The sequence below is a fragment of the Rhinoderma darwinii genome, chromosome 6 (genome assembly GCF_050947455.1).
Source record: "Rhinoderma darwinii isolate aRhiDar2 chromosome 6, aRhiDar2.hap1, whole genome shotgun sequence".
NCBI classification, from domain to species: Eukaryota; Metazoa; Chordata; class Amphibia; order Anura; family Rhinodermatidae; genus Rhinoderma; species Rhinoderma darwinii.
The window spans coordinates 82813643-82839551 of NC_134692.1; the positions used below are offsets into that span (position 1 = coordinate 82813643).

The 25909-nt window shown below is 41.1% G+C and overlaps 1 protein-coding gene across 2 annotated transcripts in view; it reads right to left on the minus strand.

Moving 5' to 3' along the window:
- Positions 1-25909, minus strand: part of STAT1 (signal transducer and activator of transcription 1) — a 1010933-nt gene that overhangs the window by 131124 nt on the left and 853900 nt on the right. For both annotated transcript variants that reach the window (XM_075829995.1, XM_075829994.1), the window contains one exon: positions 10074-10259. In XM_075829995.1, the coding sequence (XP_075686110.1) occupies positions 10074-10259 (186 nt within the window). The remainder of the gene's footprint in view (positions 1-10073; positions 10260-25909) is intronic.

Consider the following 25909-nt stretch of genomic DNA (forward strand, 5'->3'; position numbering starts at 1 on the left):
ATTTGTGAAAAACACCCAAAATTAAAATTTTTCTAAATTTAAATGTATCTGCTTGTAAAACAGATAGTAATACCACAAAAAATAGTTACTAATTAACATTTACAATTTGTCTACTTTGTTTGCATCGTTTTTTGAATATTGAGTATTTTAAAACAGATTTAGAAAGTTTCTTAACCCTTCAGTTGTTTTACAGGAATTAAAGCCAAGTGGAGGTGAAATTTATAAATTTCATTTTATTCTTTAGAAAATCCATTTTCATTAATTTTTTTATGTAACACTGAAGGTTTTATCAGAGGAACTCAACTCAATATTTATTGCCCAGATTCTGCAGTTTTTAGAAATACCCCACATGTGGCCCTAGTGTGCTAATGGACTGAAACACCGGCCTCAAAAGCAAAGGAGCACCTCATGGATTTTGGATCCTCCTTTTTTATAGAATATATTTTAGACACCATGTCAGGTTTGAAGAGGTCTTGTGGGGCCAAAACGGTGGAAACACCACCAAAAAGACACCATTTGGCAAACTACACCCCTCAAGGAATGTATAGACAGGTATAGTGCGCATTTTGACTCCACAGGTGTTTTGCTGAACTTAAAGGACATGTGTTGCCAGCAAAACATGTTTTTTTTTTTTTAGTTAATCAGTTAGTGTATAGGTGATTAAACATTGTTCTAATTTATTTTATTTTTTTCACGAGTCAGGAAATATTATAAATTGGATTCAATTTATAATATTTCCCAGCACTGGTCACTAGATGGAGCCATTCCCAAAATTGCAGCATTGCATGTGGTAAAGCAACCACATTGCTTTATGCTGCAAAATTGGGTAAAAATCCCTCGCTCTGGTGAGCTCTCAGAATCCCCCCCTCCTTTATCCTGGCTAGTGCCGGGAGAAACGAGGGGTTTGAACGGTCTAACCTCCTACACTGTGTGTCGCCATTTTTTGAGCTAACACACAGTGTAGAAGGTTAACATACAGTAGTAAACACACTGAAACACGAACATACATAGAAATAACTTACCTGCTCCAGTCGCCGCCGCTCCCTCCGGTCCATCCGCTCCGTCTGCTGCCGCTGCTCCATGTGCACAAGTCCGGAAGCCGCGACCGGAAGTAGTAATCTTACTGTCCAGCCGCGACTTCCGGTCCACAGGAAAATGGCGCCGGACGGCGCGCATTTCAAATCGGACTGTGTGGGAGCGGCGCATGCGCCGTTCCCACACAGCGGCGTACACGATAGTGGATGGAACGGGCCCCGTTCGCAGTCCCTATGGGACTGGAGCTGCCGTATTCCATGTCTGTATGTGTCGTTAATCGACACATACAGAAATGGAAAAAAAAATGGCAGCCCCCATAGGGAAGAAAAAGTGTAAAAATAAAAAAAAGTAACACACAAACACACAAATTAATCCAAACGTTTTTAATAAAGCACTAACATCTTTAACATATTAAAAAAAAAAAGCACCCCAACATTTGAAAAGCAATTTCTCCCGATTACGGTAACACCCCACATGTGGTAATATACTCCAGTTTGGACACACGGCTGGGCTCGAAAGGGAAAGAGCGTAATTTGGCTTTTGGAGCTCATGTTTGCTGGATTGGTTTTTGGGTGCCATGTCCCATTTGCAAAGCACCTGAGGGACCAAAACAGTGGAAACTCCCCAAAAATGACTGCATTTGGGAAACTACAGCCCTAAAAGAATTTATCTAAGGGTATAGTGAGCATTTTAATCCCACAGTTTTTTTGTTGAATTTAGTGGAATTAGGCTGTGAAAACTTCTAATGTTCTTTATCTTTTGTTTTTACGGCATTCACCGCGGGCTATAAATGACATTTATTCTGCGGGTCGACTGGATTACGGCGATATCATATGTATATCTTTTTTTATGTTTTACGCGGTTTGCACTATAAAATCATAGTTTTAAAAAAATAATTCAGTTTTTGTATTGCCATATTCTTAGAGCCATAACGTTTTTATTTTTCCATCAAGAAAGCTGTGTGAGGGCTTGGTTTTTGCTGAACAAACTGTAGTTTTTATTGATACCATTTTTGGGTACAAGCAACTTTTTGATCCCTATTTATTCCATTTTTAAGGAGCTGAAGTGACTAAAAATAGTGATTCTGGTATTGTTTTTTCATTATTTTTTTTACGGAGTTCATCGTGCAGGATAAATATTATTATATTTTCATAATTCAGGCCTTTACAAACGCGACAATACCAATTATGCATAGCTTATTATTATTATTCTTTTTTTCTTTTTTTAAATCAATAGATTTTTATTGAAATTTTCCAACTTTTTCCAACAGTACAAAACCAAATCTTGGTCCTAGGAACACGGCCCCTTATGAGAAGCAGTACACACATGTGATAGCATCAGAAAACACACAAAAACGATACACAAACATAAATCAACATCGCTGTGCCATGTACATCAAAAAATAAAATGAAAAAGAAAGCAAGTCATTAGAGATATTTTGAATTTACCCATAGCTTCCAAGAACATGAATTCCTTTTATGAACAGAGGGAGTTTGCAATAAAAGGGTTTCATGGAGACAGGTAACATTCACCCTACCTATTACTTCTGACAAGGAAGGAGAGATGATTGCAATCATCTGGTGGCAATGAAGATGTGCTGCACTAGGACTCGAAAGTCAGTAGAAACCTCATCCAGCCCTATATCAAGGATGGCCAACTCCGAGCTATACGGAAAAGATATACCTGTAAGGTCTAAGAGTAAGTGAAAAACCTCTTTCTACAGAACTCCAACCGTGGAACATGACCACCACATATGTAGAGTGGAGCCAAGAGAACCACATCCCCACCTGCAACTATTAGAACTGCCAGTAAAGAAATGTGCAAATCTGGGCGGAGTCAGACACCATCTAAGGTGAATTTTACGGGTGAGCTCTATATGATTAATGCATTTAGAATGTCGAAGAATCCAACTAGAGGCCTTCCACCATTTTAACATCTAAACAGACTTCCCGAGGCCTTCTTATTCAAGAGAAGATCATAGCTACAGGAAAGACCCCTACTGTATCCTTGCCATTTAAAGAAAAATTTCTGAAAGGGGGAGAGATTAGTAGGTTTAACAGGGACAGATACCGATTGAAGCAAATGTCTAAGCTATAGATACTTGTAAAACATGCTACGAGGCAAGCTATACTCCTGCACTAAATACTCAAAAGACCGCATGTGCCCTCCGTCATACAGGTCAGAAAGGACTGTTATGCCTAACGCCTCCCAGGTTAACAAAGCTACATGCGGCACAAAGGACTGAAAAGCCTGTAACGGTATGTGTTCATGTAATAAATGCACCCAGCCATGTGCACAGGCATATAGCTTCCAACTCTTCAAAGAATCAGAAGTGGTTTGCAAGGTCACTATAGGCAGCCCCGCCCCCACATAAGTTGCAGCCATCAGAATTTTTAAAGAAGAGCGAGGAAACATATCATTTTCTAACTGGGACCATAAAGATGTAGATGGTGAGTTCCATAACGAACCCAGTTGATCCATTACGGCAGCTATGTTGTAAGAAATCACATCTGGGACTCCCAAACCCCCCTCCCTGAACTTGCGAAACAATACGTTTTTAGCTACTCTCGCTCTCTTATTGTTCCAAATAAAATTGAGGAATAATTTCAGAATTTGTGATGTAATAGAAGTAGGTATCAATAAAGGAATAGTTCTGAAAAAGTACAACTATTTGGGAAGCAACAACTTTTTAATTAAATTGATTCTAGCAATCCAGGACAAGTGAAAAGCATTCAATCTCTCGCATTCTCATCTCATACCCGCAAGAAGATCTGAATAATTTTCCTGTAAAATTTGAGATAACGAAGAGTACAGTTTTATCCCTAAGTATGACAAACCTGACTCAGCCTTGGCCAAATGAAAAGTAGATAAAATTATTTTCAGCTGAGGGTCGACATGCATTGGTAACATCATTGATTTAGAAATATTTAACTTATAATAAGATACCTCATAAAACCTAGAAATGATTAGAAGTAACTCTGTCAACAAAAAAAGAAGAGAAGTGCAGGTCAAGATAACATCATCCGCATATAGTCCTATTTTATGTTCTGTCCTGCCTACCTGGATACCCGAAATGTTATCAGAACTTCGGATCATTTCTGCAAATGGTTCTATACACAAAGTAAATATTAATGGGGATAAAGGACAACCCTATCTAGTCCCAAGAGATCTAGACAGAATACCAGAACAAAGAACCCCAGCCGACAGAGAGGAATACAGTGAGAGTATGGCCGTCTTTATAAAGGAATGGAAACCAAATTTATCCAAAGTACCCTCCAGATATTACCAATTAACCCTGTCAAATGCCTTTTCGGCATCCAGGGAAATGAAAAGGGAGGCAGTCTTAGAATCTCCGGCTATCTGGATGAGATCTAAAATTCTGTGCGTATCATCACTCGCTTAGCGACCTTTGACAAACCCTACTTGGTCTAGTGCTATTAGAGAAGGCAAGCATTCATTCAACCTATTCGCTAAAAGTTTAGCATAAAATTTTATGTCACAATTTAATAGGGATATCGGGCGGAAATTGGCTGGAGAATCTGGGGTTTTACCCGGTTTTGGAAGTGTAACTATGGTGGCCTGTAACATTTCCGGAGGGGGGGGGTAGGATTAGACGCAATACCCATAAACGTAGTCTGCATACATGGAAGTAGCAAGTCTACGAAAGCTCTGTAATACTCTTTCGGTAGACCGTCCGGCCCATGGGATTTATTTTGTTTAGACCTAAGAATTACCAATTTGATTTCCTCCACCGTAAAAGGGGCATTTAATTGACTAAGTTGTAAATCGGATAAAACTGGAAGATGCAATTCCTCCAAAAAAGAATTTACCATGGATTTAGACACTTCAGGAAGATGTTTATCCTCTTTAAGATTATATAGGGAGCTATAATATGTCGCAAATGCCTCAGTGATCTCCTGAGGGTCATACACCCGTGCGCCCTCTGCAGTTCGCAACCAGGAAATTTTAGACTTTGCCATATGTTGTTTTACTCTTTTCGCCAATATTTTACTTGGTCTATCCCCTTGGACGTAAAAGTTCCATTTTAGTTTTTTCAAAGTTTTCTCATATAAGAAGAGCTGATGGTTACGCAATTTATCTTGAAAGTTCCGTAATTCTTTTCTCAGGGAAGATGAAGGATTAATTTTTAGTTGAGACTCCAAGGACTGAATACTACCAATAAGAAATTCAAACTCTTTGTTTCTATCCCTTTTTGCTCTAGCAGCGGCTTGAATAAACAAACCTCTAACAAAAGCTTTGTGCGTACACCAGGGGAGTTCAGAAGAAGAGGCCGTAGGACCATTAAAGAGGCTCTGTCACCAGATTATCAAATCCCTATCTCCTATTGAATGTGATGGGCGCTGCAATGTAGATAACAGCAAAGTTTTTTTTTTTTTAAAACGATCATTTTTGCCCAAGTTATGAGCAATTTTGTCAAAAGACGGCGCGTAAAAAATACGCCCGCGTCAAAGAAGTGCATGTCACTTCTTGAGACGTAATTGGAGCCGTTTTCCATTGACACAATGGAAAAACAGCTCCAATTACGTCCGTAATGGACGCAGCGAAAAGCGCCTGCACTTGCCATTACGTCTGCAATTCCCGAGCTGTTTTCTCCTGAAAACAGTTCCGGAATTTCAGCCGTAACGGAGGCTGCCGTGTGAACATACCCTAATTCAAATATATTCAGCAAAAAACCTGTGGAGTCAAAATGCTTACTTCACACCTAGATAAATTCCTTGGGGGTGAGGTTTCAAAATGGTGTATATTTGGGGATGTTTTTAATGTTTTGGCACCACAAGACCTCTTCAGAGGTGCCAATAATATATTCTAATAAAAAGGAGGCCCCAAAATCCACTAAGTGCTCCTACATTTCTGAGGCCTGTGTTAGATTCCAGTAGCACACTAGGGACACATGGGATATTTCTAAAAACTCTAGAATCTGGGCAATATTGAGTTGTGTTTCTCTAGTAAAACCTTCTGTGTTACAAGAAAAAATGGATAAAAATTTAATTTCTGCAAAAAAAAAAATAAAAAAAAGGAAATTTGTAATTTTTACCTCCACATTGCTTTAAATCCTGTGAAGTGCTTAAAGGGTTAATAAACTTTCTAAATACAGCTTTAAATAACTTGAATGCTGCAGTTTTTAAAATGGGGTGACTTATGGGGGTTTTATAATATACGGTCTAGGCCCCTCAAAGCCGCTTCAGAACTGAACTGGTCCCTAAAAAAATAGGTTTTGAATATTTTCTTGAAAATGTGAGAAATTGTTGCTAAAACTATAAGCCTTGTAACATCCTAGAAAAATAAAAGGATGTTCAAATAATGATGCCAATATAAAGTAGTCATATGGTAAATGTTAACTAGTAACTATTTTGTGTGGAACTATTATCTGTATTACAAGCAGATACATTTAAATTGAGAAAAATGCAATTTTTTCCCACATTTTCATAAATTTTGGTGTTTGGCGAATATATCTACCAAATTGTACAACTAACATAAAGTACAATATGTCACAAGAAAAGAATCTCAGAATTGCTTGGATAAGTAAAAGCATTCCAAAGTTATTACGTTTTAATGTGACACATGTCTGACAGGAGCAGGAGAGAGGAAGAGAGCTGCCCCTCCTTGGCAGCAGCAACATTTGTGCTGTGGATCGTGTGTGTGTGTGTGTGTGTGTGTGTGTGTGTGTGTGTGTGTGTGTGCGTGCGTGCGTGCGTGTGTGTGTGTGTACGTACGGTCTCTTTCCCACTGCAGCTTCTATCAGTCAGTGGTGAGAAGATTGTGTGATCTCGCAATAGAGATCATACAGCAGAAGCCGCTCTAACACTGTCCGCAGCTGATTGGACAGTGTCAGAGCGCTAACAATCACGCCCCCTGCCCTTTCCATGTCCAGGAAGGCCCCACCGGCAGACAGAGGCTAATTTACATATCAAGTGCCAATAATAACGGCACTGATATCTCCAGAACGGCAGAAGTTAGACTGGTAATTCAAAGTGCCCCAGGGTCTGTGCAGCAGAACCTATAACATGATAACCTATCGCACTCAACAGAAAATGTATGGGGTACATGTATGGGGTAGTGAAAGATTCTCTTTAAAGGGGACGTGCGAGCTCTCCTGACATGTCTGTTTTAGTAAATAGTTGATTTATGTAGAAAGAACTGGATTGGCACTTCTCACCATTATGTAAATCATTAGCAGATTATTACGATACCTGGGACTTTCAGTGCGATGGTGTTCAGCAGCAAGATACAGTAAAAGCTATTAAATAAAAAATAAGAGAATCTGCGTCACTCACCAATTTAACAGTATTTTTATTGACAAATATTTCTCGTATACATCAAAAGCTTTAGGCAGAGGAGATGGGAGACTTCAGCCTAAAACTTTTGATGTATGCGAGGAATATTTGTCAATAAAAGGACTTCTAAATTGGTAAGTGACGCAGATTCTCTTTAATCTAAGACGAATAACAGAAGAATGGTACAACGTACAGCAGCTACTTTTCTTCTGCCCTCCAGCCTGTCACTAGTGTGCACGCTTATTTTTCCCTTCTTAAAGGGCCAGTGCACCCATATTTCCTGAGTTCTTAAGGTACCATCCCCGTTGCTCTTTGCCCGAGCAAAGATTCTTAGTCTAGCTTGCTAGTACTTCTCTTCTATGTATTCATTGAATTGTCTGTTACTGATCCTGCTTGAACTTGACCTATCCCTTGTCTGCCGCCTTCCCTGACCTTTCGCCTATTCACCGTGACTACCATTTGCTGCTTGCTCTAACCTCTGGCTCTGCTAATCATGAGTGAATGTCTGCCTTAGTCCAAACCTTGCATCTTTCTGCTACAATCGTATCTCACATTACTGCGTAGGTCATTGTCAATGAAGACTACTCTGGGAGTAGCCTAGAGAACCTATCACCTGCCCATACATGTGCAGCTGAGTGCAGCATGTAATGGGCAGTGCTTCACAACGCCTGTCTCACTTGAAATTATTTTTCTAACTTCCTTATTTAGATATTTGTGCCGTTATATTTAGCGCCCAATATGTAAATAACCTCCTGAACTGTCAATGGGGCATGTAAATGGCAAGAGGGTGTGTTGCTATGGCTATGACAGTGACAGATAGTATCACAGCTTCTTGTGTTGTGTGATCTCTTTCGCGAGATTACACAGTGTTTCCTTCGCTGTCTGACAAAAGATGTTGAGGAGAGCAGACAGTATCACAGCTGCATGTGCTGAGGAGGAGAAGAAGAATGTGAATGTGAGTATCGTCGGCCGTGGCAGCAGGAGTATCGTCGGCAGCAGCGTCGGAGCTGTGTGCGCATGCGTGTGCGATCACGATCTCACTATTCAGCTCTCGTCAGACAGTGAAGGAAACACTGTGTGATCTCGCAGGAGAGATCACACAGCACAAGCAGTTGTGACACTGTCCGTAGCTGATTGGACAGTGTCACAGCGATAGTAACGCCCCTTTGCCATTTATACGCCCCACTGACCGTTCAGGGGGTTATTTACATATCGGGCGCCAAATATAACGGCACAAATATCTAAATAACAGAGGAAGTTAGAAAAATAATTTCAAGTGAGACAGGGTTTGTGAAGCACTGCCCATTACATGCTGCAGTCAGCTGCACATGTATGGGCAGGTGAAAGGTTCTCTTTAAAGGGTGAACACCTTGCTATCCTTTCGACTTCACTCCCTAGTTTAGCCCTATGCCAAAACCATTGGCAACACAGTGGGTCCACACCATGCTCTAAGGGCACCGTGACACTTTTGAACACCAAGATTTCTTAATTTTACAGTCTATTTTGTGTAAAAGCCTCTGCTTAGATGCGAGTTTAAGTCAGGAATATGAGATTTCATTTTTTTTTTTTTTAAATCTTGCTTGTCACAAAGATGCATAAAGGTTTTCATGACTCTAAATAGCTGAATAAGACCATTGCAATCCTCTGGCTATCAGCTTTCAGGAAATATAAAGGGTCTATTTACTTTTTGGGTTGTTTTATCCCTTTTTTATATTAACATTGTACTCAGAATTTTTTTATCTTAAAATCAAACTTTGCATTTCTATTATTTTGGCATTGTTTTAAGACATGTGCACATACATGTAGACATGTGTGGTACGCGTAAACTTCCAAACCTTGATCATTAAATTAATTTTTGAAAGGTCTTTTGTGGATACCAGGTCTACTTGGGTTATGTTGGAACAGTTGAATTTTCATGCAACTTTTGGACTAAACACTGTGTCACAAAATTTCATAGGGTTTGATGGTACACTTACCTTTTCAGGTGTCAAATCAGTTATTTATATAGGGTTAATTTTTAAAAAAATGTGCCACTTCAAGGGGTTTTCTCATAAAGATCATTTATCACCTTATCCAGATGATAGGTGATAAGTGCCTAATCGGTAGGGATCCGACCACTGGGACCAAACTGATTCCAAAAATGGTAATCTAGGAGTGCCCTCCGTAAATGCAGCGGGACTGCGCCTGCTTGGTCACTGCTCCTATCACTTTCTATGGGGCTGCAGGAGATAGCTTTTAAAACCAAAAATCTTTCATCTGTTTCGTTTTCGGTACTTGGTAAAGCTTTATGCTTGTAGACATAGGCATAAGTGGCTCAAGGGTGTATGAACGCATAGCAAAAAATCAGGAAAAAAAAGTGTGAATACACCTGAAATGAACTCACATTTGAACTTTTCTTTTTAGGTGGTGTTGTGTGTCTGCTTAGATCAGAAATTTAGGTACAAACATGAATTTGTTTTTATAAAAAAAAATATGCTTTGAAGTAAATTTCCATAAAAAGCCCATAAGTGTAAAGTGCTGGGTTGAATTTTGACAATGAGCTGGATGTCTACTTTAAGAATATATATGGGTATAGGGCTGCAATATGATTTTTTTAATTTTATAATTCAGGTTTTATTTGTACATTTCAGAAGTGGGATAACCCTGGCTCAAAATATTTGAAAGAAGGATTCATGATTTAAATATTTTTGAGAACCCAAAGACATGATCATTACAAAATAAATACCTGCTAGATAAACTTACCATCCTTAGGTCTTGAGTAGTACTTTCCAAATGCCATATCTTTTGGTGTATTTGGATATAAAAACTTAAGTGGGTTCTCGGGAATATTTTCTGCTGCCATTACTTTGTAGTTGCGAATAATGTCTGGAAAACTCACGGCAGAAAGCTCTTTTTTTGTATATGGCTCTACAGAATGAAAAACAGGCTCTGCAATGTAAGAAAAATAGAAAATGCAATAAAAATTATTTATTATGACTTTTTGGTCATTATGATTCTCATTACACAAAATGTGTCATTCTTGTTATTGATATAATTTGCCAAAAACATGTGGGGTATGCATAGGATTGAGTCTGATGAGAAAGCAGTTCCCTAGGAAAAATATAGATCTCAAGTTATGTAATTTTCACAGCAATCTTTTTGTTTTTAATTTTAGTTTTTTTCTCCCCACCTTTTAAAAGCCGTTACGTTTTTTATTTTTCTGTAAATATAGCCGTATGAGGGCTTGCTTTTTGCGGTAGCAGTTGTAGTTTTTATGGAACCATTTATTGTACCGTATAATGTACTGAGAAACTGGGGACTGAAAAAACGTTGTTGGGTCGAATGGGAAAAAACAGCGATTCCTCCATCGTTTTTCTTTTACGCCGTTCACCGTGCAATAAAATCAAAATGTTAACATTATTCTGTGGGTTAATACGATTACGGCGATGCCAAATTTACATATATTTTTTTATGTTTTACTACTTCTTTAGAAGAAAAAAAAACTAATCATCAAAAAAAGAAGTGTTTTGTGTCGTTATGTCCTGAGAGCCATAACTTTTTAATTTTTCCATCAATTGAGCGGTGTGAGGGTTTATTTTTGCAGGACGAGTTTTCATTTTTATTGGTACCATTTTGGGGTACATAAGACTTTTTGATGACTTTTTATTCAATTTTTGTGGGAGACAAGAAGCAATTCTGTCATTTTTTTTATTTTTACAGCGTTCACTGTGCAGGTTAAATAATGTTATATTGTAATAGTTGGGCGATACTAATAATTTTTTTTACATTGCTTTTCGGGGAAATGGGAAAATCGGGGATTTTTTAACTTACTTTTTTTATTAGTAGGGGTCTTGAACTAGCGATCGTTGGGTCGCTTGCACAATATGCTGCAATAATTATGTATTGCATTGTACTGTGGCTTAGTAGGAGAATAAATATTGCAGACCTGTGGGCCTTCACTAGTCATGATTATTTTTTTAAAATTAATTTATGAGTTTTTATTTAATAAAATATTATATTGACTTTATTTAATTTTTCACAAAGTTTTTTTTTATTAACACTTTCTTACTTTACTAGGGGCTGCCATGTTTTATTTTATCTGTCTCTTAACGACACATACACAGATGGAATACGGCAGCACAGTGCATAGGACACAATGAACGGGAGCTGTTCATTGCGTCTGCCATCTTGCTCTGTACTGCGCAAGCATAGTTCAGAGCCACACACCACGGCACCCCCCCTCCCGATGCCCCCCTGTCTAAATATGTTTGTTTGGTTTATTGGCACATTTCTGTGTGCAGAGCTGAGTGTGTCTGTGTAGCAGTACTGTCTGTGTGTGTCTGTGTAGCAGAGCTGAGTGTGTGTAGCAGTACTGTGTGTGTGTCTGTGTAGCAGAGCTGAGTGTGTGTGTCTGTGTGTAGCAGAGCTGAGTATGTCTGTGTAGCAGTGCTGTGTGTCTGTGTGTAGCAGAGCTGAGTGTGTCTGTGTGTAGCAATGCTGTGTGTGTCTGTGTAGCAAAGCTGAGTGTGTCTGTGTGTAGCAGTGCTGTGTGTGTCTGTGTAGCAAAGCTGAGTGTGTCTGTGTGTAGCAGTGCTGTGTGTGTCTGTGTAGCAGAGCTGAGTGTGTCTGTGTGTAGAAGTGCAGTGTGTGTGTGTGTGTGTGTCTGTGTAGCAGAGCAGAGTGTGTGTGCCTGTGTGTAGTAGAGCTGAGCGTGTTTGTGTAGCAGTGCTGTGTGTGTCTGTGTAGCAGTGCTGAGTGTGTGTATCTGTGTGTAGCAGAGCTGAGTGTGTCTGTGTAGCAGTGCTGTGTGTGTGTCTGTGTAGCAGAGCTGAGTTTGTGTGTCTGTGTGTAGTAGAGCTGAGCGTGTTTGTGTAGCAGTGCTGTGTGTGTCTGTGTAGCAGTGCTGAGTGTGTGTATCTGTGTGTAGCAGAGCTGAGTGTGTCTGCGTAGCAGTGCTGTGTGTGTGTAGCAGAGCTGAGTGTGTGTGGAAAGGAATTGACTCAACATTTCTTTATTTACACAATTAATTTTTTTAAAACGCGTGTAAAAAAGTGCTTGTATGTACTAACAGCGCACTTTACCAATTATGTAAATAAAAAGCGTAATCAGGCGTTTTTTATGCGGTTTTTGGCACATAGAATGTGCAAAAAAAGTGTCAAATACACTGTCAACTGAAAAGTCATTCACTTCACTTTCATCATTCTAAGGGTATGTTCACACGCAGAGTTTTCAGACATTTTTCAGGCCCAGAGCGCCTACAAACATCTGCCCATTGGTTTCGATGGGAAATATGGCTTTCTGTTCCAACGGGGCGTTTTTTACGCGACCGTTTTCCAAAAATGCCATGTAAAAAGACGCCCGCCAAAAAGAAGTGCATGTCACTTCTTGGGACAGTTTTGGAGCCGTTTTTCATTAACTCTATAGAAAAACAGCTCCTAAAACGGCTGTAAAAAATAACTCCAAAAACGCGAGTTTGATAAAAAAAAATTGCTGAAAATCAGGAGCTGTTTTCCCTTTGTTTAGTAAGCGTGTGAACATACCCTTAGCCTTTTGGTGTGTCCTATAGCTTCTGCCAGCTGCCATTTGTACAATCACTCCCAAAATGGCAGCCGGACACTGCTTAGCAATTTGAAGACACCTTTTCCTGGCTTGTAGGATGGGGGGGGTGAGATTCCCTCCCACATTTACGGCAGCTGTGAGTCAGGTTGCATTGCTTTATTCACCTTGCTGTAATTCTGGGAAGTGCTCCCTCTGGTGGCCAACATAGGAAAACATGTCAAATTATTATTTTATTTTTAATACTTTCCAACATGTGGAAGAAAAAAAAATATAGCAAAAAACTTAAAAAATATAATAGAAATAAGTAACTTACTTAAAAAAAAAAGTTTAATTCGCGACACATTCCCTTTAAGGGTAAAATACAGATACAACAGTCTCTTGTGTTGATATAAAAGCAAACACTCAACATGTAAAGGATCTGCCAGACACATCTTCTGTGTCGACGCCCGTGGTTAATCAGTCTGCACCTGCTCCTAAGTCTGATAGATTGACTCGTTCTGCTACCACTCAGGCTGGTAGGCTCAGGAGTGGGAGAACCTATCACAGCCTGGCCAGACGGTTCTAGCTCCCACCCTTGGTCTATTTATACCTTCATTTCCTGCTTGTCTCTGCCTATGATTCTTTCTTGTTTCCTGGCTCTGCTGCTCCTGCTATTGTTATTGACCTTGCTTCATTTTGACCCTGGCTTTACTGACTACGCTCCTGCTCTGCGTTTGGTACCTCGTACACTCCTGGTTTGACTCGGCTTGTTCACTACGCCTGTTGCTCACGGTGTTGCTGTAGGCAACTGCCCCATTTCCTTTAGCTTCTGTGTACCCTTGTCTGTTTGTCTGTCGTGCACATATTGAGCGTAGGGTCTGTCGCCCAGTTGTACGCCGTCGCCTAGGACGGGCCGTGCAAGTAGGCAGGGACTGAGTGGCGGGTAGATTAGGGCTCACCTGTCTGTCTCCCTACCCCGTCATGACACAACACTTCTGAAATATACATTCCGCTTTTAAACCTAAAGCATTAAAAGTATTTATTCAACATAGCAAAAAGTACAGGATGTATTTATAAAATGGTTCGGGAGATAAACTATTGTTGTTGTTTTGTTTTTACAAAATAAAGGATGGTAGTCTAGCTAATGTTTATCAAAATCTATTGACTATATATTATTTCCAAAAAATATTAAAGTTAGACCATCTTTGTCCGCAATTTTTAAAGTTTAAAGGAACAGTGTCATCACAAATTATTTTTTTATATGTTAAAGATGTTAGTGCTTTATTAAAAACGTTTATATTTATTTGTGTGTTTGTGTTTTACTTTTTCTTATTTTTACACTTTTTCTTCCCTATGGGGGCTGCCATTTTTTGTTCCATTTCTGTATGTGTCGATTAACGACACATACAGACATGGAATACGGCAGCCACAGTCCCATAGGGACTGCGAACGGCTCCCGTCCCAATCACTTGTGTGTACGGCGTCTGTGTGGGAACTGCGCATGCGCCGCTCCCACACAGTCCAATTTGAAATTGGCGCCGTCCGGCGCCATTTTCCTGTGGACCGGAAGTCGCGGCCGGACAGTAATATTACTACTTCCGGTCGCGGCTTCCGGACTTGTGCACTTGGACCAGCGGCAGCAGACGGAGCGGACGGGCCGGAGGGAGCCGCGGCGGCAGGAGCAGGTAAGAGATTTCAATGTATGTTCCGTGTTTGTGTGTGTTTACTACTGTATGTAAACCTACTACACTGTGTGTTAGCTCAAAAAATGGTGACACACAGTGTAGGAGGTTACACCGTTCAAACCCCTCGTTTATCCCGGCACTAGCCAGGATAAAGGAGGGGGGGATGCTGAGAGCTCACTAGAGCAAGGGCTTTTCACCCAATGTTGCAATGCTGCAATTTTGGGAATAGCTCCATCTAGTGACCAGAAATGGGAAATATTATAAATTAGAGTTAATTTATAATATTTCCTGACTCGTGAAAAAAATAAAAAAAATGTGAACAATGTTTAATCACCCACACACTAAATGTTTAATTAAAAAAAAAAAACATGTTTTTCTGGCAACACATTCCCTTTAACTCAGATACTTCTGGTACGAACAGGTGTATTTTTCCTGGAACTTGTAGGCTGTGGATAATTTTTATGGAGGATACAGCCCTCAAAGATTTGGGTCACTATGGTGATAATATCCAGTTTATCAGAACAAAGAGGTGGGTGGGCAAAGTGTAGACTATTTGCATGGCATGATGCATTGATATAGTAATCATGTCAAACAATAGCAGGAAAGAGTATCTCACACGATACTCATACTAAAGATATGCAAATAGAAAACGGAGCTGGGTAAATGGCCAATAGGGAGGAGAGGAGTCATGTAAAACAAAAAAGTTCTAAGTAAAGAGAGAAGTGTAGCAAAATTCCTGCATTTTTTACCCAAGGAGGACAAGGGACCTAAAATGACAAAGATAAATATATAGTGAGAGAAGTCATTGTCTCTCAGTGTTCGAAAAGCATGTGAGGAGAGAGGCAGCGGAAAAAGTGTTCTCATTGTTTCAGAGTGATGAGCACAGCAGTAAGGTCACGCCAGGAAGAACCTGTCTACTCCCCAGACAGGGAGAGGGAAAATGTGCAAAAGTCATGTAGAAGGATTAAAAAAGTTCCAAAATACATAGGTTCAACAGTTATATTTCTAGTTGCACTACAATTATTTTAATCTGTAGGTGCATAGAGATGTAGTGAAATTTCTATAATCAGTTTATCCCTAACGTCCCGTCAATTACTGCTCCCATTTCTGCCCTCACCAAAAAGGTGGTAAACGCTAAAGTTTGGACCCTGAAGCAGAATCTGCATTCACTGATCTTATAAGGGCCTTCACTCCTGCCTCCTTTCTTTGCCATCCTGATGTTTCCCGGCAGTTCTCGTTGGAGGTTGATGCTTTTTCCATTGGAGATGGAACACTTTTCTTTCAAATAAACTCCAAGGGAAAAGCTGTCTCCTGTGGCTTCTTCTCAAAACTCTTCTCTCCAGTAGAAAGGAGGAGGAGCCCTAAGAATAATTCTAAAGAACTAGGCTACAAGCTGAAGGGAAGAACCTCCAAGGTAGTATTCTCTGGAATGCTGCCTGTGCCATGCGCATCACAGGGAAGACAGCGGGAGCTCAGGGAGTTAAGTGCATGGCTTAAGTCTTGGTGTAGAGGAGAAGGCTTTGGGTTCCTAGAGCACTGGGCTGACTTTTCATTGGGGTACAAACTGTATTCTGCAGATGATTTGCACCTGAATGGAAGGGGGTCCGATGTGCGGGGGGAGAGAATTCTAGCTGGGGTGGCGGAGTATTTAAACTAGTGATGAGGAGGGAAGTCAAAGTAGAAAATAACAAGGTAGTTAGGTTAGAGAGGGGTCAGACTATAATGGTGGAGGAAAAATAGACTGTGGGGAGAGGATTAGGCAACAGGATAAGGAGATCATTTTGTAAAAAAAACAACATTGAAGATAAAAATGCCCACAAAATGTCAAATAATCAAATTTTTGATACTCAAAGTGAAAAATTGAAAGGTAAGTTAAAATGTATGTTCACAAATGCCAGAAGTCTAGCAAGCAAATTGGGAGAGCTTGAGGCCTTGGTATTGGAGGAACATATTGATATAGTTGGTGTTGCTGAAAAATGGCTAGACTCTTCTCATGACTCTGCTGTAAATCTACAGGGTTTTACACTGTTTCGAAAAGACAGGGCAAATAGAAAGGGGATGGTGTATATCTGTATGTGAGAAGTAATATAAAGGCGAGTATGAAAGAGGCAATAGTGGGTAAAGATTGTGAGGAGGTTGAAACCTTGTGAGTGGAATTACAAAGGGAGTTAAACACTGAAAAAAAATATTTTTGGTGTAATCTATAGACCCCCCAATATAACTGAGGAGATGGAAGGTCAATTATATAAAGAGATTAGGTCGGGCTGGTACTGTAGTGATAATGGGAAATTTTAATTACCCAGACATTAATTGGTGTTATTGTTCGGCTAGAAATGTCCTCAACCTGTTGCAGGACAATTTTATGGCCCAGTTTGTGGTAGACCCGACTGGAGGTGAAGCTCTGTGGGATCTGGTGATTTCATACAATGCAGAGCTTGTTAGTAATTTCACTGTTCGTTAAAACTTCGGTAACAGTGACCACAATATAGTTGCATTTTACCTATACTGTAAAAAACAAACACAGGCTGGGAGGGCAAAAACACTGAATTTTAAGAAGGCCAATTTCCCCAGGATGAGGGCTGCAATTCAGGATATAGACTGGGAATAACTAATGTCAAATAATGGTACAAATGCTAAATGGGAGGTCTTAAAATCCACTTTGGAGAATTATAGTGCAAAATTTATTCCTATAGGTAACAAGTCTAAACGACTAAAATTAAACCCCACATGGCTTACACCTTCTGTAAAAAGGTCAATACATGACAAAAAAGGGCATTTTAAAACTACAAATCTGAGGGTACAGCTGTAGCCTTTGTAAATTACAATGAGCTTAATAAAAATCTGTAAAAAATTAATAAAATAATCTAAAATACAAAATGAAAGGCAGGTGGCCAAGGATAGTAAAACAAATCCCCAAAAATTCTTCAAGTATATAAATGCCAAAAAGCCAAGGTCTGAAAATGTAGGACCCCTAAATAGTGGTAATGGGGAGTTGGTCACAGGGGATCAAGAGAAGGCAGAGTTATTAAATGGATTCTTTAGCTCTGTACATACAGCAGAAGAAAGAGCATCTGATGTAGCCGATGCCAGTGCTGTTAATACATCAATTAATATACTGAATTGGATTAATGTAGATATGGTCTAAGATAAGTTAAATAAAATAAAAATGTGCACAAGGCTCCGGGACCAGATGGGTTACACCCAAGAGTTCTTAAAGAACTTAGTTAATTTATTTCTGTCCCCCTTGTCATAATTTTCATAGATTCTCTAGTGACTGTAAAACGGTTCTCACCAGTTTGTTTGTGGATGCTCTGTGTCGTCTGGGAAATGGTGCTTGGAACCCAGGGCAACGCTTGGCACAGGGAGTTAGAGGCAGTCGGATGGTAAGGCAGAAGTCAGGACAGGCAGCAGACGTCGTAACGGTATGGATTACAATAGGTCAAGGCAGGCGGCAGGCATCGTAACGGGTATGGATAGCAATAGGTCAAGGCAGGCGGCAGGCAAGGATAGTCAAGTTCAGGCAGAGGTCAACAACGGGAAATCCAGACGAGGCAGAAGGGAAGGAAACAGAGAACTAGGGTACAGGGAAATTCACGGAGAACTTGGTTGAACAAGCATGGATTAGAGGGAGGAGGATCCTTAAATAGGAAGTCTTTTGAATTAAGGCGAGCGCTGGCCCTTTAAGAAAGGACGAGTCAGCTCGCGCACCCTCTAGACACAGCAGCCGCACATCGAAGATGACGGCCACGGAGGGAGGTAAGGGATGCACTTACCTGACGCCGCCCAGGGCCAGCAGAGCGTCCGGATCTGGTAAGTGGAGCTCGGGATTATAATGAGGTAATGGAGGACGTAGGAACTGTAGCAGAGGCCGCGGGGAAGACGGGTAATGGCGCGGCAGCCGTTAAAGACTAGTATAGTGCCAAGAGACTGGCGCAGGGCAAAAGTGGTGCCTATTTTCAAAAAGGGCTCTAGGTTTTCCCCATGTAATTATAGACCAGTAAGCTTAACATCCATTGTGGGAAAAATGTTTGAGGGGCTATTGGGGGACTATATACAGGAGAAAGTGACAAAAAATAGTATTACAAGTGACAGCAAGCATGGTTTTACTAAGGATAGATGTTGTCAAACCAAACTAATTTCTTTTTATGAAGAGGTGAGCAGAAGCCTAGACAGAGGGGCCGCTGTGGATATAGTGTTTTTAAAATTTGCAAATGCATTAGACACTGTCCCTCATAGACGCCTAATGGGTAAATGAAGGACTATATTTTTATTTCTTTTTTGGGGGGGGGGCGTGGCCAGGCGCACATCGGGAACAGTTGCATGAGTCGATAGATCCGCACTGAACTCATGTTTTGATCATCCTGCAGACATCTTACCTGTACCAAACGTACTCTATAACGGTACTGAGGATCGTGATGGTGCACAGATGGTAGAGTGGGACCTACCCACGGTTAATCGGCAGCTGAAAGGCTCCAAGAATATGCTAGAGGCGATGGACAAGATGGCGGCCGCTCCCCTATGTCACAGCGTTCTCGTGGGTCTGATGGTGCGGCTGAATCTGCAGCTGCTGGCAGGGGAGAGCAACTTGATTATAATGGTAGGAACACACATGGCGGATACGTAAAACTACACAGAGTATCCGTCCTGGAAACCGCAGGGAATTCCACAAGAAAACTGCACCAAATCATGATGATAATTAGCTAAACTAAATAGGCCTTTAATTGGGGGCATATTAGGCTTAGTGCCTAGGGCAGCGTGAGCTGTAAATACGCCCCTGCTAAGGACACAGATACTATTGAACACTAAAGCAGAGCAGGGAGGTATCTCCCTGCTCTGCCATCTACTAGGTCGGTGATTCCCAACCGGGGTGCCGTGAGAACCCTCCAGGGGTGCCGCGACACTCCTCTGAACCACTGCCACGGACGTGCTTTCTCCTTCTCCTCACAGCTCGAAGTGGATGTGAGGAGGAGTAGATTTTTTGCGAACCCCTTGTAGATAGCACCCCTTGACTCCGTAAATGGCAACCCCCCTTCCAGTACATAGCTCCCTGAAGTAGCGGAATCCCCTTGTGGCCGGGGATTCCGCTCCTGGACGGAGCGCTTCATGTCTCCGTCCATAAATGGACAGAGACGTCAGGGGTTTCTCCTGGAGTGGAATCCCTGGACACAGTGTCAGCCCCTGATGTCACTGTCCATATAAGCAGGGCCGGCTCCAGGTTTATGTGGGCCCTTGGGCGACACAGACTTAGTGGGCCCCTTTGCGAGGGAACTCACGGCGGCAGTAAAATGCCAAAAATCGTCACTTTGTGCCTCTATATAGACGTTAGGCCCTGTTTATGCCCCCATATAGACGATAGGCCCCCAGTTTGTACCCCCATAAATTTAGTGCCCCCTCTAGATGCAACACAGCCCCCCCTCCCAGGTATATATGGAAAGAGTTGTCAGGAGCAACCCCAGATCCATAGTCCTAGGCAGGGCACTACTAGCACTCTGCCTGGGAGTGGCGTTGTCAGGGATCATTACCATGTATATTGTTTGCAAAAATATTATCCTCACACATATGTATATACATTTCAGTTCTTTGTGTAATATACTGATATATAATAAGTTATTTGTTCATGTCGGACACACCTATGGAAGACACCGCCCACTGGAATGCAAGAAGAGTGAGTCTGAGAACTTGCAGCTGAGAAGCCGGTGGGGGCTTGGGCACTCCCACATCCCTAGGGAGGGGGCATGTGTCTTTTCCTGTGTTTCTTTGTTCTGAATAAAGTTCAGTTCTCTTCCTGTCTGATCTGGGGGAAAGCTGTGTACCAACATCTCTGGCTGGTTTACTTCTTTCCAGGCATGCCTTCAGCTTTCAATTTACAGAGGTGGTTATTCGGTGTGAAATAACAGGGGAAGGAAGCCACCCTGAAATACGGACCTGACATTTTTGGCACCCCAGATGGGACCTCACTCGAGGAAATATCAAAATCCGGACAACCGACAATCACAGGGTGAAACAGAGGACCCAAAGTTGCCCACTGAAAGAGTCTGATCATCTCCATACTAAGCACGGTAAGTCAGTTGATTTTATAAATCTTCGACTTATCTGTGTTAGTGGACAGTCTTGTGGCGATCTGTAAAACCCTTTTGTTGATTTCCTGGATTATCTCAGGTGACAGAGGTGATATTTTCCGCTGTGAGGTCGAAAACCTGTGAGACCTTAGTCGCGCCCGACTAACCATCCTCTGGGTAATTAGGGACTAGATAGAAAATACGCGGGCACAATATACATGTGTGATAAGTCGTGGATAGTATTATAACCTGTCTTATACAGGTGCACGCGGGGTGTGTCTAAACATTGATAAGTCGTGGATAGTATTATAACCTGTCTTATACGCGGGCATGCGGGCGCATGGTAAAATGTGCGATAAGACGTGTCATAAGTCATGGGACAGGCGCATGCGGGGTGCAACGCACTGATAAGTCGTGTAATAAATTGTAGGTAATATATTAACCAGGTCAGAGGGTTATAAACCGAAAATTGTTATATAAATTACGTGTATAATATAGACTGTTAGAATGGATGGTTTACGGTCCATATTCAAATCTCCAGGATCGTCCGTAAAATGAAGAAATTGATGGAAGTGTGTGGAATCCATAGAGGAGGGTGGCTGCAAGCCGGGGATTGGGCAAAAGGTATTCTGGAGAACAAAGGGAAGTTGGAAGGTAGTAAGTTGATGGAAAGTGCTTTAGAGGGATTTGCAGAAGAGGAAGTTAGGAATAAGAAAGGTATTATATTATGTTATATGTATTAGAAAACAAAAGAACAGCCCCCACCTTATAATAGCTCTGTAAGGAGCAGCCCCCACCTTATAATGGCATCTGTACCTCATGTCGAGTGTGTTGTTTCCAATGGGAGAGGCTGCCCCCCCCCTGCCCCTGATGTGGCCACGCCCGGCCCAACCAAATCAGTATGAAATATTCGCCTTGTTAATTTTATGCTGCAGTGTTTTTTTTCTATTCTAGATTCCGTCCTGCACGCTGTTCACTGATGAAACAACACGTCATCATAATATAGAGATGGTGGCCGACAGATTGGACTGTTACAAATTATGTGTTTGATGTTTTGAACGTAGATAATTCCTATACAATGGTGTGATGAATGATTGCAGATACGTATGTTGTTTTGCCGGCATTGAAAGGGTTAAGATTGTGAGACTAGAGGCTGTGAGGAGTGAGTGTGTGACACCCCCCTCCCCCCTGTAATATGCTGTGTTTGGGAGGTGGAGGAGGGGCTGACTGGGTGCAGTCTGCAGACAAAGGATTCCAATATGCACTGCTTTTAGATATATATATATATCAGTAATGTCTACAAACCTACATAAATTTCTTATCTTTGCGCATGCGCTGTTGTTTATAAAAGTTACGATATTTATGTGTTATGATGTTAATTCAGATGTATTAAACTATAGATACTGTAAGACACAGGGTTTTGAAAATGTATGTGCCCCCCACCGTTCCCTATTTTTATATACAGTTTATTGGTTTGCAGTAATTAATGTTATCAGATATAATATTTTCTGTTTTATTGAATAACTAACTACAATTGTTTTGTTTTTGATTTCACACATGAGTTATGTCATTGTAAAGATAAAATGTGTTTTCGTCAGGAAAAGTAATTTTTGTTTCAGGCTGTTGTACAGTACAGGGGGTTAAACTAGTGCCCGACTTTGTTATGTTGAGATGTAGTTTTGAACTCTGCTACATTACTTTCGCAGAGTCCACAAAAGGGGGGAATGGTGAAGGAACTGATCAGGTACAATTTTGGTTTGTTTTGAATAATGAATTTGGTTTCAGGAGATCTACAAAATGTGTATGAGACCCCAATGAGTAACCCAGATTACATGTGTATGACAGTAATCTACATTTTGAGGTTTTTCTGTATAGAGGGTTCCAGATCTTTCCAGAACGGTGAATATGGCACTGGGTATGCTGTGCTGTAGTCTCCACCCAATATGAGGTATTATGTAAGAGACTATCCCCCTCCAGCAGATTTACACAAGAGGTGGGGGTCACTCACAGATGAGTCTTCACAGATTTAGTAAGGAAGGAGGTGAAAATTATAAACCGCTGTTCACAAGCAATATAGGAAGGAGGTGAAAATTATCTGAACATTGTTAATTTGATGTAAATTTTTTAGGAATTTTTTATTTTTATTTGTTTTTGTATTAATCAAGTATTTACAGAACCTGATAAAAGTGAAATTCTTAAAGTGTTCTGGATTATCAGATGAGTGTGGAGAAGTGTATAACATTTGGTTTTATTTTAGAGAATGAAGACGCCACCCCTTTGAGATGTTCTATCTATATGTGACATGCGTTTTTAATGTAAATTTGTAATAAAGAGATATTTTATTATAGAGTATGTGCAAGCCGGGATACAAGGCACCAGGTAAATTATCCAGAAACCACTCTCACCTTCTTGTTCATCTCAAGGAGCGAAGCTGGAGGTGCTCGCTGAGGCTGTAACCTGGCAGAAGGTAAGACGGCCGACATTTACACTGACTCTAGGTACGCTTTTGGCATCGCCCACAATTATGAGCCCATTGGTAGTAGGAACTTTATTGGATCATCGGGTAAGCCAATTGAGAAAGCGAGAGAAGACAGAACTGACAACAAGGGAATGTGCGGTAGGTGTCAGTAAATTGGCTTGTCCCTGGATACAATAATGCCACCGCCAGGTTTATAGCAGCCTGCATGATGTGTGCACGGCATGACATAGGTAAAACAGCAAAGGTACCTGTGAAAAGTGCAGCCCGGCCAGATTACCCGTCCCAGCGACTGCAGTACATACAACTACCCGAGGTAGAAGTGTATGACGCGGTGCTCGTGTGTGTAGACCTGTTCTCAGGGGGGCCTGAAGCCCGGCCGGTATCTTCCCCACTGCAGACGTTGTGTGTAAGTGACAGGGGAACAGTGTTATCCCAAGCATTGACCTGATGTTTGTACAATGATAAGATGTCAGCAGTTCTCCAGTGTTATCCCAAAGTTAGTTTGTTTAATAACTGTACTTAAGAAGTGTTGTGGGAATATTAAATACTGAGGTTAAGTTTTATGTAAAGTTCTAGACCAGCCTCAGCATTGGACTATTGGATGTGTCAGATAAAAGGTACAGAAGCGGAATATTCCCATTCTAAAACATTTTTATTTGTTTATTTTTGTTGTTGTTGTGAAAGGGAAATTTTAGAGCAGGGAATTCTGTGCAGTGTATATGTGTATATATAGATATATATATAAAGAAGAAGAATCAGTTTGTAGGTATCAGTTTTAGTTACTGACCAGTATGAACGTTTACCATAAATCTGTCATTGTTAATGTTTTTCTTCAAGTTAATTATCTGATTAAGATCAATTACTGATTAGGCTATGAAAAGCTTATTCTTCACAGGAAGAGTCCAACTGGGAGAGGAAGGCGTGCGAACCAGATTCTGACAGAATGTGGACAGATAAAGGCAGATAAATCGGTAGTGCCCAATGCATTCTTGATAGCACTTGTATTGATGGTGTATGACCTCACATATGCCCCAAGATTGCAAGGATCGATGTGGTAAGATCTAATTGGTATGTCCCAGGCTTTACAGCTGTTGCTGCTAAATTCTGTTAGAGCTGCTTGATTTGCCTACAGAACAGTCCTGGCAGACCGGTGCCAACCTTATCATACCCGCCTCCCACGAAGAGAACCGACGTTGAGAGGCCTTCCCAGATAGAACGAACCAGAGTAGAGTAAGAAAAATTGGTTTGAGACACTTGTCAGATAAACATGTGGAATCTGTATATATTTCTGTGAGGTGGAGATGTTCTAGGCAATCAGCTGAGAACAAGGTACAAATCCTGCTGAAAGAGTATCACCAAGTGCAAATGAAATGTACCCAGTAACTACACATCTTCTAGGTGCCCTGTCCATTGTAACAAAGAAGTTTTTTCCTTATAAAAAGGTGTTTGATGTCATTTAAAGGGAATGTGTTGCTAGAAAAACATTTTTTTTTTTTTTTTTGTTAAACAATTAGTGTATAGGTGATTAAACATTGTTCTAATTTTTTTCTAATTTTTTCACGAGTCAGGAAATATTATAAATTAGATTCGAATTTATAATATTTGCCAGCGCTGGTCACTAGATGGAGCAATTCCCAAATTTGCAGCATTGCTTTATGCTGCAAAATTTGAGAAAACTCGCTCTAGTGAGCACTCAGAATCCCCCCTCCTTTATCCTGGCTAGTGCCGGGAGAAACAAGGGGATTGAACGGTCAAACCTCCTACACTGTGTGTCCCCATTTTTTGAGCTAACACACAGTGTAGTAGGTTAACATACAGTAGTAAACACACAGTAAAACACGTACATACACAGACCTAACTTACCTGCTCCTGCCGCCGCCGCTCCCTCCGGTCCGTCCACTCCGTCTGCTACCTCCGCTCCAAGTGCACAAGTCCGGAAGCCGCGACCGGAAGTAGTAATCTTACTGTCCGGCCGCGATTTCCGGTCCACAAGGAAATGGCGCCGGACGTCGCACAGTTCAATTTGGACTGTGTGGGAGCGGCGCATGCGCCGTTCCCACACAGACGGCGTACAGCATAGTGGATGGAACGGGCCCCATTCGCATTCACTATGGGACTGTATGTGCCGTATTCCATGTCTGTATGTGTCGTTAATCGACACATTCAGAGATGGAAAAAAAAATGGCAGCCCCCATAGGGAAGAAAAAGTGAAAAAATAAAAAAAAGTAAAACACAAACACACAAATAAATAAAACATTTTTTTATAAAACACTAAAAGAAAATGTATCTAAAATTTTTTTTCCGTGACACTGGTCCTATAAGGGCCTGACATTATTGTATGTACTTAGAACAACGTTTATAATGTATGCAGATGATGTTATCACCAGATTAGTATTTATTTTAACAATTGACAAGGGTTGGGGGTCCCCAGCAAGTGCCAGTAAATATGAACTAAAAGACTTTTAACACGATGAACTCCATCACTGAGATGCGGCAGGCGCAGCCTGAGCCAGTACAACACGTTTATCATGAACTGACGTCAGTGTCACAATTCTAAGCAGCCGCCCAGACAAGTAACTTGCCAGAGGAAGAGTACAGATGCGGAGGGTTTGTGGTAGTCACAATACAACTCCACTAATCCACCTACGTGGGATCTCACCCCAGGCTCACAGTATGAGGTGCTATGTACAGCCTGGTGACGTAAACTAAAAGAGACGTTGTCGGACAGATGAGAAGGACCAAACCAAGTCCTGATGACATCAGCGAAGATCAAAGTAAAGACCAAGGACCTGAGTGAATCCGTCAGCAGTATCAAGTGTTTGATAAGTAAGTGGCTAG